This window comes from Panthera tigris, chromosome F2 (genome assembly GCF_018350195.1).
Source record: "Panthera tigris isolate Pti1 chromosome F2, P.tigris_Pti1_mat1.1, whole genome shotgun sequence".
NCBI lineage: Eukaryota > Metazoa > Chordata > Mammalia > Carnivora > Felidae > Panthera > Panthera tigris.
In genome coordinates, this window is record NC_056676.1 from 46,712,193 (window position 1) to 46,724,899 (window position 12,707).

The 12,707-nt window shown below is 41.6% G+C and overlaps 1 protein-coding gene across 3 annotated transcripts; it reads right to left on the minus strand.

Moving 5' to 3' along the window:
* Positions 1-1,615: 1,615 nt before the first annotated feature.
* ZNF706 (zinc finger protein 706) lies at positions 1,616-9,229 on the minus strand. Of its 3 annotated transcripts, none has more exons than XM_042973217.1 (4): positions 9,054-9,229; positions 4,655-4,791; positions 2,624-2,731; positions 1,616-1,923 (listed from the first exon to the last, which is right to left on the minus strand). In XM_042973217.1, exons 2-3 carry the CDS (start codon positions 4,787-4,789, stop codon positions 2,636-2,638), a joined length of 231 nt encoding a protein of 76 aa, XP_042829151.1. In that variant the 5' UTR covers positions 4,790-4,791; positions 9,054-9,229; the 3' UTR covers positions 1,616-1,923; positions 2,624-2,635. The 3 variants fall into 3 exon arrangements, with proteins under 3 accessions (XP_042829151.1, XP_042829153.1, XP_042829152.1); XM_042973219.1 differs by lacking the exon at positions 9,054-9,229 and adding an exon at positions 8,468-8,729; XM_042973218.1 differs by lacking the exon at positions 9,054-9,229 and adding an exon at positions 8,116-8,422.
* Positions 9,230-12,707: the final 3,478 nt, after the last annotated feature.

Here is a 12,707-nt window from a genome sequence, read left to right on the forward strand (position 1 = left end):
CCCTTAGAGCAAATTTAACTCAAACATAATAAAGAAGGGATAATCCTAATAATCCTTACATGAAGTATGAGAATCAATGTCTTATGCAAGACCAATGCAGCTATTTTCCTTCACTGAGATATAAAGTTAAATATGGTGTCTTCAGCTGCTTATAAAAAAGGGTTAAAGACAAGAACAAAAAGCTTTTATTCTGAATTACAGCCAGTAAAACAAATGAAAAAAAAAAATAAAACCAAAACTTGTGAATGGTTTTTAAATGATTTGTTACTAAATGTAAACATACATATGGTCAAAGCACTTTTAAAAACCTTTAAATTGTAATTTAACCAGAACTTCTGTAATACCCACCACAAGCAATCAGGCAAATTCTAATGTTCTGGTAACCAACATATTAGGAAATAACAGATATTAAATCTGAACTTAGGAAATTACACGGAAAAAAAAGACTATTTTAAAGTAAGAACGTAACAGAAGTTGCTAAGAAACTATCACCACTGAAGCTTTTCCTCGTAAATATCTTATTTTAAACTTACAGTGAAGTCAAACAAGGTGGGCAGAATACGCACAGCTATGAAACAAATGCAGTGATGAATTACAGCAGAAAGAGGGAACGCGCTTTGTGACCCACAGGATCAGATTCGTGGCTCTAAGCAATTACCAGTAAATAGTTGAGTGTTCTTCCTATTATATTAACTTCAAATTTTAAACCGAGTTAAAGCAGTTTCACTAGTAAAGCTAATAGCTGACAAAAGCAAATTAGGAGGACCCTAAAATTAGTCTTCCTTAACTGGATGGGATATACCTCATCCATCGGAACCAACCCACTTCCCCATCCTTAGAGCCAAAAGAATGTGGACATTGGCCCATTTTAATACTTTTCTAGTTCAGACAAATCATACTGTACAGTCTTTGATTTCAGGAACCAGTACAAAGTAAACTTCTAAAACCAACCATTCACTTACAAACGAAAGGAGGGAGAAGGTTCTGGGAATTAACCCAGCAGCAAGTCATTCCAATCTTCCTATTAAGGAAAACCACTCATAAAATTGGCCAAATTACTAATAAATTCCATCAAATGTGGAGTTGTAATCTCAAATTAATGAACTTGAAGAACTGTGAAAGAATCCATAGGTGTAACTTATATAAGACAGATCTTTACCAGTTCACACGTGATCCATCAGGTTTGCATTAAACGAAAGCTGGATTATTTCGCTACGGCATATACTTCAGAACCTATTCTTTCAGAAGGGCTCACTGAAAATCCAACCACATTAGCAATTTGTCAGTTATCTAGAGGGTATACCTGGCTGGCAGCTACAGCCAGGTCACACAGCAGGCTAAAATATTCCAACCTCAAACACAGGAAATGATCAGAGGGGGAAATGACACATGGTGGTAATATACTAAGGCAGCAGGTAAGTCATTCTTCACCTAGACCAGCAGCTGCCAGTAAAACTATGAATGAGTCTGCTCCAATGTAACTAGCGAACCTGCCACTGAGCTGAGAAAGGGAGATAGGAACTGCGCTTGCAATTCTAGCTGACGAATTCATTAGATTTTTATAAGGCAAATAATGTGGAAGGTTAGAACAGAATTTCTAGAACCATTTATCCTGTGATGTTGTAAAATCAAAGTACTACTTTATTAAATGAGTTATTTTACACAATATGAACATCAATATAATTACAATTGTAAAAAAATTTTTTATAACAAGGATGGACTGATTTTCAGATTTCCAAATCAGAGTCAACTGTACATTTACACAGAATTGTCTTTGCATGAAGCCCAAAAGGGAACAGCATAAAAATGAGTGTTTCTGTAGCCCCTTTATTTTTGCTGATCAACAGTTTGTTAGAAAAGCAGCTGCAGGTTTGTTACCTAAGGTCTGAGACAGTAGAAGAGCCAAAGGTGTTGTGAATTCACCTATAAAACATAAACGGAATTTTCAGTGAATGCAAGCATTGCACAAATACCACTTATATGCATTTCAAATGTCTAAGAAAAATGCACCACATGCATAAGCTACCAAGTCATTCTGATGGATCTGTCAATGATTTTATACACAAATCTTTGATAAATTTACTTTAAAAAGGAAGTTATCTCACACCATCACCACCACTTAGAGAAAACAAAAACCACACAAAAAATGTAAACTGATTATTTTCAAGCAACTATAAAGTTTATACAGTGTAAGCCCACATTTTGCTACATATTTCAATGCATTCAGAAGCTCTGTTAAACACTCTAAAATACCTGCAACAAGGCACTCAGGAACATTGTTCTGCATCATTTCTGGGAGCAAGACCCTCAAATGCCTTTATAATAGTTACTTTCTTTAGGCTGGTAAGTCTCTTCCATTCTTGGACCAGAGCTGGCCAGCATCACCTCAGCCCCCCATTTTGGGCTACAGTAGTAAAAACTTGGGTGTTTCAAAGGCATTGAGAAGATCTGGTTTGGGAAAATGGGTTTTTAACAGTTGTGAAGGTAAACACTAACTTAAAAAAGGGGAAGCAATAAAATCTCAGCTAGAAAAAAGGTAGACATTAATTTCAGTAACAGAAGATAATTTTGCTCTCGTATACAACCTTGACATTAACAAATGAAAAGACAAAAGGTCAACTACCTGTAAACAACTTTATGCCTGAACATCAGCCAATTCTGGAGGAAGTGGAGTCTTAGGATGCTTGCTTTCAAAGTGCTGCTTGAAGGTCTTAGGGTCTGGCATTTGTGTCTAATTTTAAAAAATGTGCAAAAAAAGAGTTAGACCTTATTCATGAAATAAAAATGTGTTAACTTTTCAAATCCTGAGCCTGCTCACGATAGACAATCATCTCAAAATACTTTTAAGTTCCTGCAACTAGTGGCTGGCATATGAAAAAGGACCTTGTAACAAAGAAATTCCTAACGTGTGACTGTATTTCACATATGGAGAATAGGTGGGTTACATAAAGGATTCCGCTTGTTTAACAGGAAACAAGAGATAACATTTACTTAACACATTATGTTAAGCAGGTTACCTGAATTCTCATAGGACCTTCCCACTAACCTTAAATTAGTTCCTACTATTATTCCTCATTTCACGTAAGAAACTAAAACCTAGGGTGTAATTTGTCCAAGACCTGTTTCAACCTCATACTGTACTTCAGTTCTCAAATGTTACACTACACCAACTTCCCTAGGCAAGGACCTTCAGTAATTGATCCTCTTGCTCAGGCAGTTAAACAAAACATGAAATACAAGTTTTGGCTATTTTTGGGAGTTTAAAGAGGTGAACTACTCTAGGTCTTTTATTATTTTTTAAAACTTGATTTACTTATTTAGTGTGTGTGTGTGTGTATGTATGTATGGGGGGGGGGAGGGAGGGAGGGGTGCATGCAATCGGGGTAGGGGCAGAGAGAGAATTCCAAGCAGGCTCTGTGCTGTCAGCAGAGAGCCCACTGCAGGGCTCAATCCCACTCAGGAGCGGAGATCAAGAGTCAGATGTTTGAGCCACACAGGCACCCCTACTCTAGTACTTTCAAATCGAAGCATTTACTCATCAGTAATTTAATGAAATTTACTTTTACCCTGTCTCTTTCCAAAGAGAATTTAAAGTTGCTCAATTGCATTATTTTGAGTGTCTCAAAGCTCAATATGAACAAGATACTTAATGTAATAGGTTTCCTCTCTTAACAAGAACTTTCATGTAGTTAGAAACTTCAATTTCATCAGTAATGCCTTCAGATGATAAACTTTAGTTTTGGAATCGTGTCTTACCAAGATCCCTTCCCACAACCCTACCAAGGTGTGGGGCTTTGGAAAAAAATACATATACATATGTATACATGCATATGTACTGGACCACCGTCACTATGTATTTTTCCTTTGGCACTTCTATTCACGAACTTCAAAGGTGCTGAGCTTACAAAAAAGCAAGAAAGAAACTGGCTTGGAACTGAAGAAAAACTTCTTTGAAAGGAAGTGTGGTATGGTGGCCTGGAGGGTGGGCTCAGGAACTAGACTGCCCAGCTTCAGATCCCAGCTCTTCTCTGTACTAGCTGGGTGACCCTGCACAAGTTATTTAATCCCCATGGCTCAGTTTACTTTTCTGTAAAATGAGAATAAAAGTCCTTTATCTCATAGGGTGATTGTAGGGATTAATGGGCTCATACGTGTAGAACACCAGATATGCACTCAATAGTAGTTGTTATGACTACTCTTCAAATCTAATAAAACATATTAATTCTAGGAAAGGCCCTAACGTAAAAATACTCTGTAGAGTTTTGCAGACCTCCTAAGAATTTAGTGAAGAAAAAAGACAATTATATAACCAGGGGTATACTTGTGTCTCGTACAGCTCTAAACTAAGAATGTAGATCTGACTTCTTACAAAGTTCAAAGTGTAGTATCTGCCCTGAAGAAGACATCTTTATTCTTCACGAGGAAAAGGACTTTGCTTTGTTCACTCCCTTCCCCCAACACCTAGAGAACTGTGCCTGGCCACAGGAGCCATTCAAGAAAATATTTATGGAAGAGACAACTGAAGATGGAAACCAAAAATAAGCAGCTCTCCAAGCTATTTATTTTGCCATGGCTGCAAAACTTTAACCTCGATACAGCAACATCTAAGCAAAGAACTGTCCACAGGAGGGTTATGCCATCCCACTCCCCTTACCCTACAGACAGTGCAGGTATATATTAAGGCAGCTTTGGCAGCAGCCTTTTGGTCATGTCCTTGTTTCTTCTTTTGTCCAGCTTGCTTTTTGGCATTTTTCTGCTGCGACTGAATCTTCTGCTGTCCACGAGCCATATCTAAAAACAGAAATTGAGGCATTAGAGTGATTAATACCGAGTAATCGAAGTATGGTAATGCTCTCAAGAGTTGAAGACTTAAGTTCTATAGAGCTGTCAGTCAAAATGTATGGGTTTTCAAATTCTCACATACAATGCTACTAGAGAATAAATTAGTACAACCACTGTCGAAAACTGTTTTGGTGTACTCTATAAACCTAATAATTCCACTCCCGATATAAATGCAAATGTACATATACACCCAACAGAAATGTTGCATTTCCCAACAGAAATGCAAATGTACATATCCACCCAAAGGCAATACGAGAATGTCCAGAGTACTTGTTTCCAAAACTGGAAACAATGCAAATTCCAGTTAATAATAAAATGGATAATTTGTGGTATACTTATCAATGGAATACTACCTGCATTCAAAAAGAAAAAAACTATGGTTACAAGTAACAACAGGGTTGTATCCAGTGTTAAAGGAAAGAAGCCAGACACAACACACGGGTTGTATACAGTTCAAAACAGGCAAAGCTAATCTAGGAGGTGGTGACTGGGAAAAAAGGGCATGGGGGGCAGTTGATGTGTTCTATCTCTTGATCAGGGTAATGGTTATATAGGTGTGTTCACTTGTAAAAACTCACTGAGCTGTACATCTAAGATCTGTACACTTTGCCATACGTAACCTTCAAAACTTTACCAAAAAAGTTTAGCACTCTTCCCCAAGCAATTGCTTGATCACTTTGCAAAGGTACTTTCCCTTTCTAGTATTAACTGTCATGAATTAAGATTCTTACAATTTAAGAGAAATTTAGAGCTGTCATCTAAAGGTTCTGAAGGAGATCCTAAGAGCAATGGGAACTGTTCTCCTAAATACTCAGGTTATATAAAACCACTATGCTGTTCTAAATCTTTCTAAACAACTGATCTTTGCAGGATTGCTGGAGAAATTACTAAATAAGATTAAATTAGTTCCCAATTGAGAGAATAAACCTTGTAAAAAGGGTAAAGGTACCTTTACAAAAATGAAAGGTACCACTTTTTACTACTGATAGTCTGAAATGAAGCTAAATGGGTTAAAAATAAATGTCACTGAAAAAATTACTTTTACTTTTTCATTAAATTTAAGTCTTCGTGGAGCACCTGGGTGGCTGTTGGTTGATTCTTGATTTCAGCTCAGGTCATAATCTCACGGTTATTGAGTTCAAGCCCCACACTGTCAGTACAGGGCCTGCTTGGGATTCTCTCTCTCCCTCCCCTGCTCTTGCTTGCTCTTCAAATAAACTTATAAAACAAAAAAAAAAACAAAAAACAAAAAAAAAAAAAAAAAGGAAGAACTGCAGAAACTTAAAAAAAAAATTAAAGGCTTCTCAAACCAAGAAACAGACTCTTAACTATAAAGACCTGATGGTTATCAGAGGTGGGTAGGGGGATGGGTGAAATAGGTGATGGGGATTAAGAAATACACTCATCATGATGAGCATTGAGTAATGTATAGAATTATTGAATCACTAATATTGTACACCTGAAATTAATGTAACACTACATGCTAACTCTACTGGAATTAAAATAAAAACTTAATAAAAAACATTAAAGTCTTCTATTGGACAACACACGTTAAACGTGCTCATAAAGGGCCTATGAGCCCCAGCTACCTTTTAAATATATTGAAATTGGGTCCTAAGTAGAATTCCTATGTATAGCTTTGACTAGCACTGCAATTAAGTTTTAAACTTCTAAATCACTGCAGGGCGTGAACATAACATGGACCTACATCACCTTTAACCAGAAAACAGTACTGGCTTTTTCTGACTGGGATCCTAATTAGTTAATGGATATAAAATCAAAGCATTTCATAGAAGCACATGAGGTTCTCCCCAAAAAAGGAAAAAGGGAAACAATACATAAATACACTGCTTGGACAAGTTCCCACTAGTATTTAACACTGAACTGAAAGTCAAGTAAAATATAGAAGAGACCCAACGCTTTTCTAAAAAGCCAGCTATTTTAACAAACTACAAAAATTTTTAGTATGCTAGCCGAATGTAAGAACCCCGTTCCCATATAATGGTAAATATTACCAGATGTGTTAGTCCTTGAACACCAAACTTCCATTTTCGCTTTTCAAAAGCCAAATATGTATCATTTCCAAGCCAAACGGAATGATTTTAAGTATATTTAAGTACAAATGTTTTGGCAGCATATCAAACCTGTTCCCACAGAAACAGTTTTAGATACTTGAGTATGAGGTGGATGGTAATAGGTACGCAATCTTTATGTATCCCAGTCTATTATAACATCTTGTATCAGTACCTTATGTTACAATACTTCAGTCCTCTCAGGCTTCTGAACTCTTCTACACAATGTCTGCCACGCATGCTAACACTGATTTTGCGGGTAACCTCAATTGTTTTAATGCCACTAATTCCAGAAATTTCTTTGATAATTACAAGATATTAGCTATTCTGATACCACTTTCAGGCAGCGCTCTGTACAATGTCATGAGACGAATATTATTTTTAACTTTTCCACCTAGGACTTCTCCTAAAATATAACATTACACAATAGATTTAACCTATTTTCCACTGTCATCTAAAGTAGTAAATAAAACCATAAAAGCTTTGATAAGTAAAGACTGTTGTAGCTTGTTCTTATTTTTAAAACAGAAAACTGAACACCCCGTAAAGGAAATCGAATCAACAGTCTAAATGCGTGGGGTAGGCCCCTAACTTCCAACAACTCACTGCATTAATTTCCTTTCTGAAAGCAGAAATGCAAACGAACAAGCCACCTGCTTTTGGACAGCTCAACTTAAGAAATGCTCTCAAGCCAAATCGAATTTTCTACAAAATCTTAAGCACAACTTCTTAATTACATACGACAAACTCAGGGGCAACAAGTCACTTACAAATACCTTAAACGCAGATTTTTAATGTTACTCTTATTTACTGTAATTTTCCGAGAGGGCTGCAAAGAGGGAAGTAGAACGAATAAAGAGTTGTTCTAAAATGAAGAGCTTTTACAGGAGGCAACAAGTAAGGAGTGCCCCCTAAGATCCTCTTAAAACCCAAACAACTAAGAAAAGATTTTTCGATCCAGGAAGTAGGATCATTCTCCATAACCATCTGAAACGAAGAGGCCCAGGCAGTGATCAACATCCTGACCCCCACGTTTTAACTACATCCGTTCACCGAGGGTAGAGAAAAGCACCAGGAGTAAGGTCTATCTCACCCAACACTTGACCGACCCCAGCTGCAGCCCGGCCCACCTTCCTTCCCAACCGGCCTCTCCCGCCTCGGGGAGCTCCTTCCCCGGTCCGGCCACACAGCCCCCACCTACCCGCCACTCCGCACAGATTCCGGCCCGAGACGCGCCTCCCCGAGGCTTTGGCCGCCCCAAACCCGGCCCCTTCGGCCACGGGGAGCCCGGGCCTCGAGAAACCGACCAGCTGCTGTCGCCAAGGGGTAAGGTTACCGCTCCGCTCCGCGGCCTGCAACCCGGCCACCTGCAGGGCCTGGCAGGCGCCCGAGCTCTCCCTCCTGCCCGCGGCCCGCGCTGGGACAGGACGGGCCGCCGCCTGGGAGACGGGGAGGCCGGCGGCCCCTCGCGACCCGCGGCGACCCCGCCGCCGGGCCCCCACCCCGGCTCCCGGACGTCCTGCGGCGTCAGCGCCGCCCCCACTGCCGCTCACCCGGGCCGGGACAGTCTTGCGTCGGAGAGACCGCGCAGCGCGAGAGGGCCGGGGGAGGTGGCCGGAGGGAGAGCAAGGGGGAGCGCGCCCAGCACCGCTTCGGCCTCCTCCACCCGCCAAGGAAGGGAAAGAGGAGAGCGGAGAGCACAACAGCCCGCGCCTCGAACCCGCCGCCGCGCGCGCCCGCCGCCGCCTCAGCCTCGGGGGAGGCCACTACGCTCGTGCCCGCGCACGCCGCGCAGCTCTCCCAGTCGCCCCAGCGCCCGCCCGCTTTTCGCCGCCCACTCGCCTTCCTGCTGCGGCCACCTCCCCCGCCCCTCCTCTGCTCGCACGCCTGCGCCCTTTCCGGTCGCGCAGGCCAATGGCAGTGCGCCCCTATTACATAAGCGCCAGGGGGCGGGGCCTGGCGGCGCCGGCGACCCCTGCGAGACGGGAACTGCAGGGGACGTCGCTTTCTGTCCCCGGCGCCCCTCCTCTCCCGCGTGCGCTATCTAGGCGGCTTCAGCCGGCGCCGCGCCGCGTGTTCGCTGTCCTGCTGGGTGACGGCCCGCGGCGTGTTTCACAAGTCGCTCGCTAGCACACTCACTCGGGCGGCGGCCAGCCTCGGCCCCCGCGGCCCTTCGCACTCGCCTCCCGCCTCGCCGGCGCCCTGCTATGCTGTGGCTCCGGGGACTGGCCGGGAGAGGTGCGCCAGCGCCGCGGCGGCGTGGGACAGCGGGCAGCCCGCCACCCGGACGCACCGCCGCCCTCGCCCCCAGTGCGGCCCGTGGGCCCGGCAGCCCCTAATAGGGACGCGGCCTTTGTTCTCTCATCGGCCTCCCTTTACCGCGTTCCCACGGAAACCCCGGTTATTTATTTATTTTACCAGTCTGGGGTTTTTAGGGAGTTCAGGATTCCAGCCTCAGTGTTGCTGGCTAGGGCTCCCTGATCGGATTAGCGGACTACTAACTATACAGAGTTGCTAACATTTGGGGAAATGGCTAAGTTGGGTTGGTTTGGTTTCTCTTGATTTATAGGCCACAACAGCCAACTTCCAGTATCTGATTAAGAGCGATTGCGATTGTAACGATTATTGTATCTGCTGATTATCTGGAAAGGGCATTTTAGACATTGGCTTTATTCTCTCGTGCACCCACCCCCCCCCCTTGTTGGTTTCTAATTTGATTTATTCGTAACAAGGAAAAGGGAGGCTTTTGCATTTGACCCAGTCACCTTGCCCATAGCCTCCACTCTCCCAAATTTGCCTGTAAGTGCGCAGGAGTTGCTAGTTTAATATAACTACATCCCAGGTTAGCTGGACTGGGATACAGCTATTACAGCTGAACTGTTTAACCAGGAAAGGGGCGCCTGGGTGGCTCAGTCGCTTAAGCCTCCGACTTGAGCTGAGGTCATGATCCCACAGTTTGTAAGTTCCAGCCCTTCATCAGGCTTTGTGCTGACAGCTCAGAGGTTGTAGCCTGCTTGGTATTCTGTGTCTCCTCCTCTCTCTGCCCCTCCCATGCTCTTGCTCTGTCTCTCTCTGTCTCTCAATAATAAATGTTTAAAAAATTTTTTTTTAAATATCTTTAGTTTTCAGTTGTAAGCTAATTTTCATCACCACATGCCCAAATAGATACTGACCCAAAGGAACTGGAGGTGTCTAGAGAAACCAAAACCTGGCATATCATGAAGCTCTAGCTTAATCAATATTCACCATAACCATGATAACTGTATTAACCTGTCTACTAGAAGGGGATTGTGGTTTTGGAGAACCTAGAGACAGGAAATCCAAAGAGTTGTGTTTGGCCATGAATCAGAGTGGGCAGTGGAAAGGGACAGCGAAATTTGGCCAGCTAAGATAAGTCGTCTTAACTAGAGAGGTGATTTTTGCTGTGAAATAGTATTAATATGCCACTTGTTACCAAGGCCTAGGTGAAACATCCATTTAAGCCAGTGTTCCTTAAAATTCTGCGTTATACCACCTTTGAGAATTTGGTAAAAGCTAAGGAGAGTGCTCCCGGAAAGTTCATATACCTAAAAACTCAGCCCCATTGGTACAGTTTCTCAACCTTGGCACTACTGACGCTTTGGGCTAGATAATTCATTGTTATGAGGGGCTGCCCTGGGGATTGTAAGATGTGAGGCAACATCCCTGTCCTGTACCCTTTTGAAGTCAGTAGCACCCTATCTCCAGTTCTGACAAAAGAAAAATGTCTCCATACCTTTCCACATGTCTTCTGGGGGTCAAAAAACTCCCTTGGTTGAGAACTACTGCATAGAGGGTGTGGTATTATAGTAACTATATGTTGGTTAGGGCATTTGAAATCTGAAGGGAAAAAGGGAAAAAAGGGATGGATAAGATTCAGCATCTGAGAAGTGACAAACAGTAAAGGAAAGGCGGATGAATTAGCATTACTACCAGCTGGTGTCCTACTTATTCTATAGAAATGTGGCAGCAAATGGGATACGAACGCCTTGGAAGGATTTTTATACACATTTCTGCTTTTAATTGTGAATGCTGCAGTATTTCTACCGACTGGTTTTCTTCTTCTACCTTTCGAAAATTACTCTAGGTCAATATGCAATAAGCATGTGCCTATTTTCAATCCAAAATCACAATCAGATTAAAATGCTTCTCTGGAGACTTGAAAAGACTGATTTATTTGTATTCATGTCTGATTTTCAGGGCTGAGAGAGCTGATGGTTAATCAATATATTATTTCTCAAATGAACGGATTATTCTGAATCACTTTTCCCAATTTATCTGTGATATGTAGGTTAATAGCTAAATATAGGAAAGTGCTTAGCTTAGAGAGGTTCGTTCGAGTATAAAAGAGGCAAGGTCCTGGCCCCATAGGTCCTTCCACTTAGTGATGCATAATAATAGCAATAATGACAACAATAACTCAAAACAAAAATGTTCCCTTTTCTAGATCTTATTCTTCTAATCGACTTCTTATTGTGATTTCTCAGGGCAGGAACCTCTGTTTTCCCAAAAAATCTCATTCATTGCTGTGGCTTTAAATTAATGAACTTCGGGGGTGCCTGAGTGGCTCACTCGGTTGAGCATCTGACTTCAGCTCAGGTCATGATCTCATGGTTTGTGAGTTTGAGCCCTGTGTCAGGTTTTGTGCTGACAGCTCAGAGCCTGGCACCTGCTTTGGATTCTGTGTCTCCTCTCTCTGCCCCTCCCCTGCTTGTGCTCTGTCTCTTTCTCTCTCAAAAATAAATAAGCATTAAAAAATTTTTTTTTAATAATAAAATAATGAACTTCAGATGACCCTACATCTATCTTCTAGTTCAACTCTCTTCTGATTTCTAAATCGATATATCCAAATGCCTATTTTCCATTTCCACTTTAATGTTTTATAGACATTTCACATTTAATACCATATGGTCTTGAATCAAAGAAGCTATTGATGGTAAATCACATGTATCTCCACCAAGATAAAAAAAAAAATTACTGCCACTTGTACTATGGCATAATGCTAAGATACCCTTGATTGTACAGTATATCTCAATTTCAGAGATGTTAGAATTGGTTTTTAAAATACCGCAATTTATTAGAATAGCATCAAAAAGAATAAAATACTTAGGAATGACTTTACAAAGAAGTGCAAAACTTATATTCTAAATGCTACAAAACATTGTTGAAAGAACTTAAAGAAAACCTAAATAAATGGAAAGGCATTCCATGTACATGGATCAAAAAATGTAATATTATAAAACTAGCAATATTCCCCAAATTTATCTGCAGATTCAGTGCTTCTCCTATCAAAATCTCAGCTGTCATTTTTGCATAAATCAACAAGCTTATTTTGAGATTCACCTGGAAATTCCAAGGAACTCACTTAGGGTAAAATAAGAAATAGATTTGGTCTTCAACCCCATTCCCAGCACAAAGCTCCTAAACCCTTGGAATTTCCTGAGTGATAGGAGTGTCTTTTGTCATTGATAAGGAGCTCCTTTTGAGCTTACCTGAATTTATGCTAATGCGTGGCTTAGGGTGGGGCTCCTAGATGGTCTCCAGATAGGACTGGTGAACATATCAAACAAGGGAGTGAGGATTAAAACTGTCTTTTTTTTTTTTTTAATGTTTATTTCTTTTTGAGGGAGGGGTGGGAGGGGGAGAGAGAGAGGGAGACAAAGAATTTGAAGCAGGCTCCAGGCTTTGAGCTTAATCAACTGAGCCACCCAGGAGCCCCAAGGATTAAAACTTTCATCAACAATAGCCAGACTATTGAAAAGAGCCCAAGAGTCC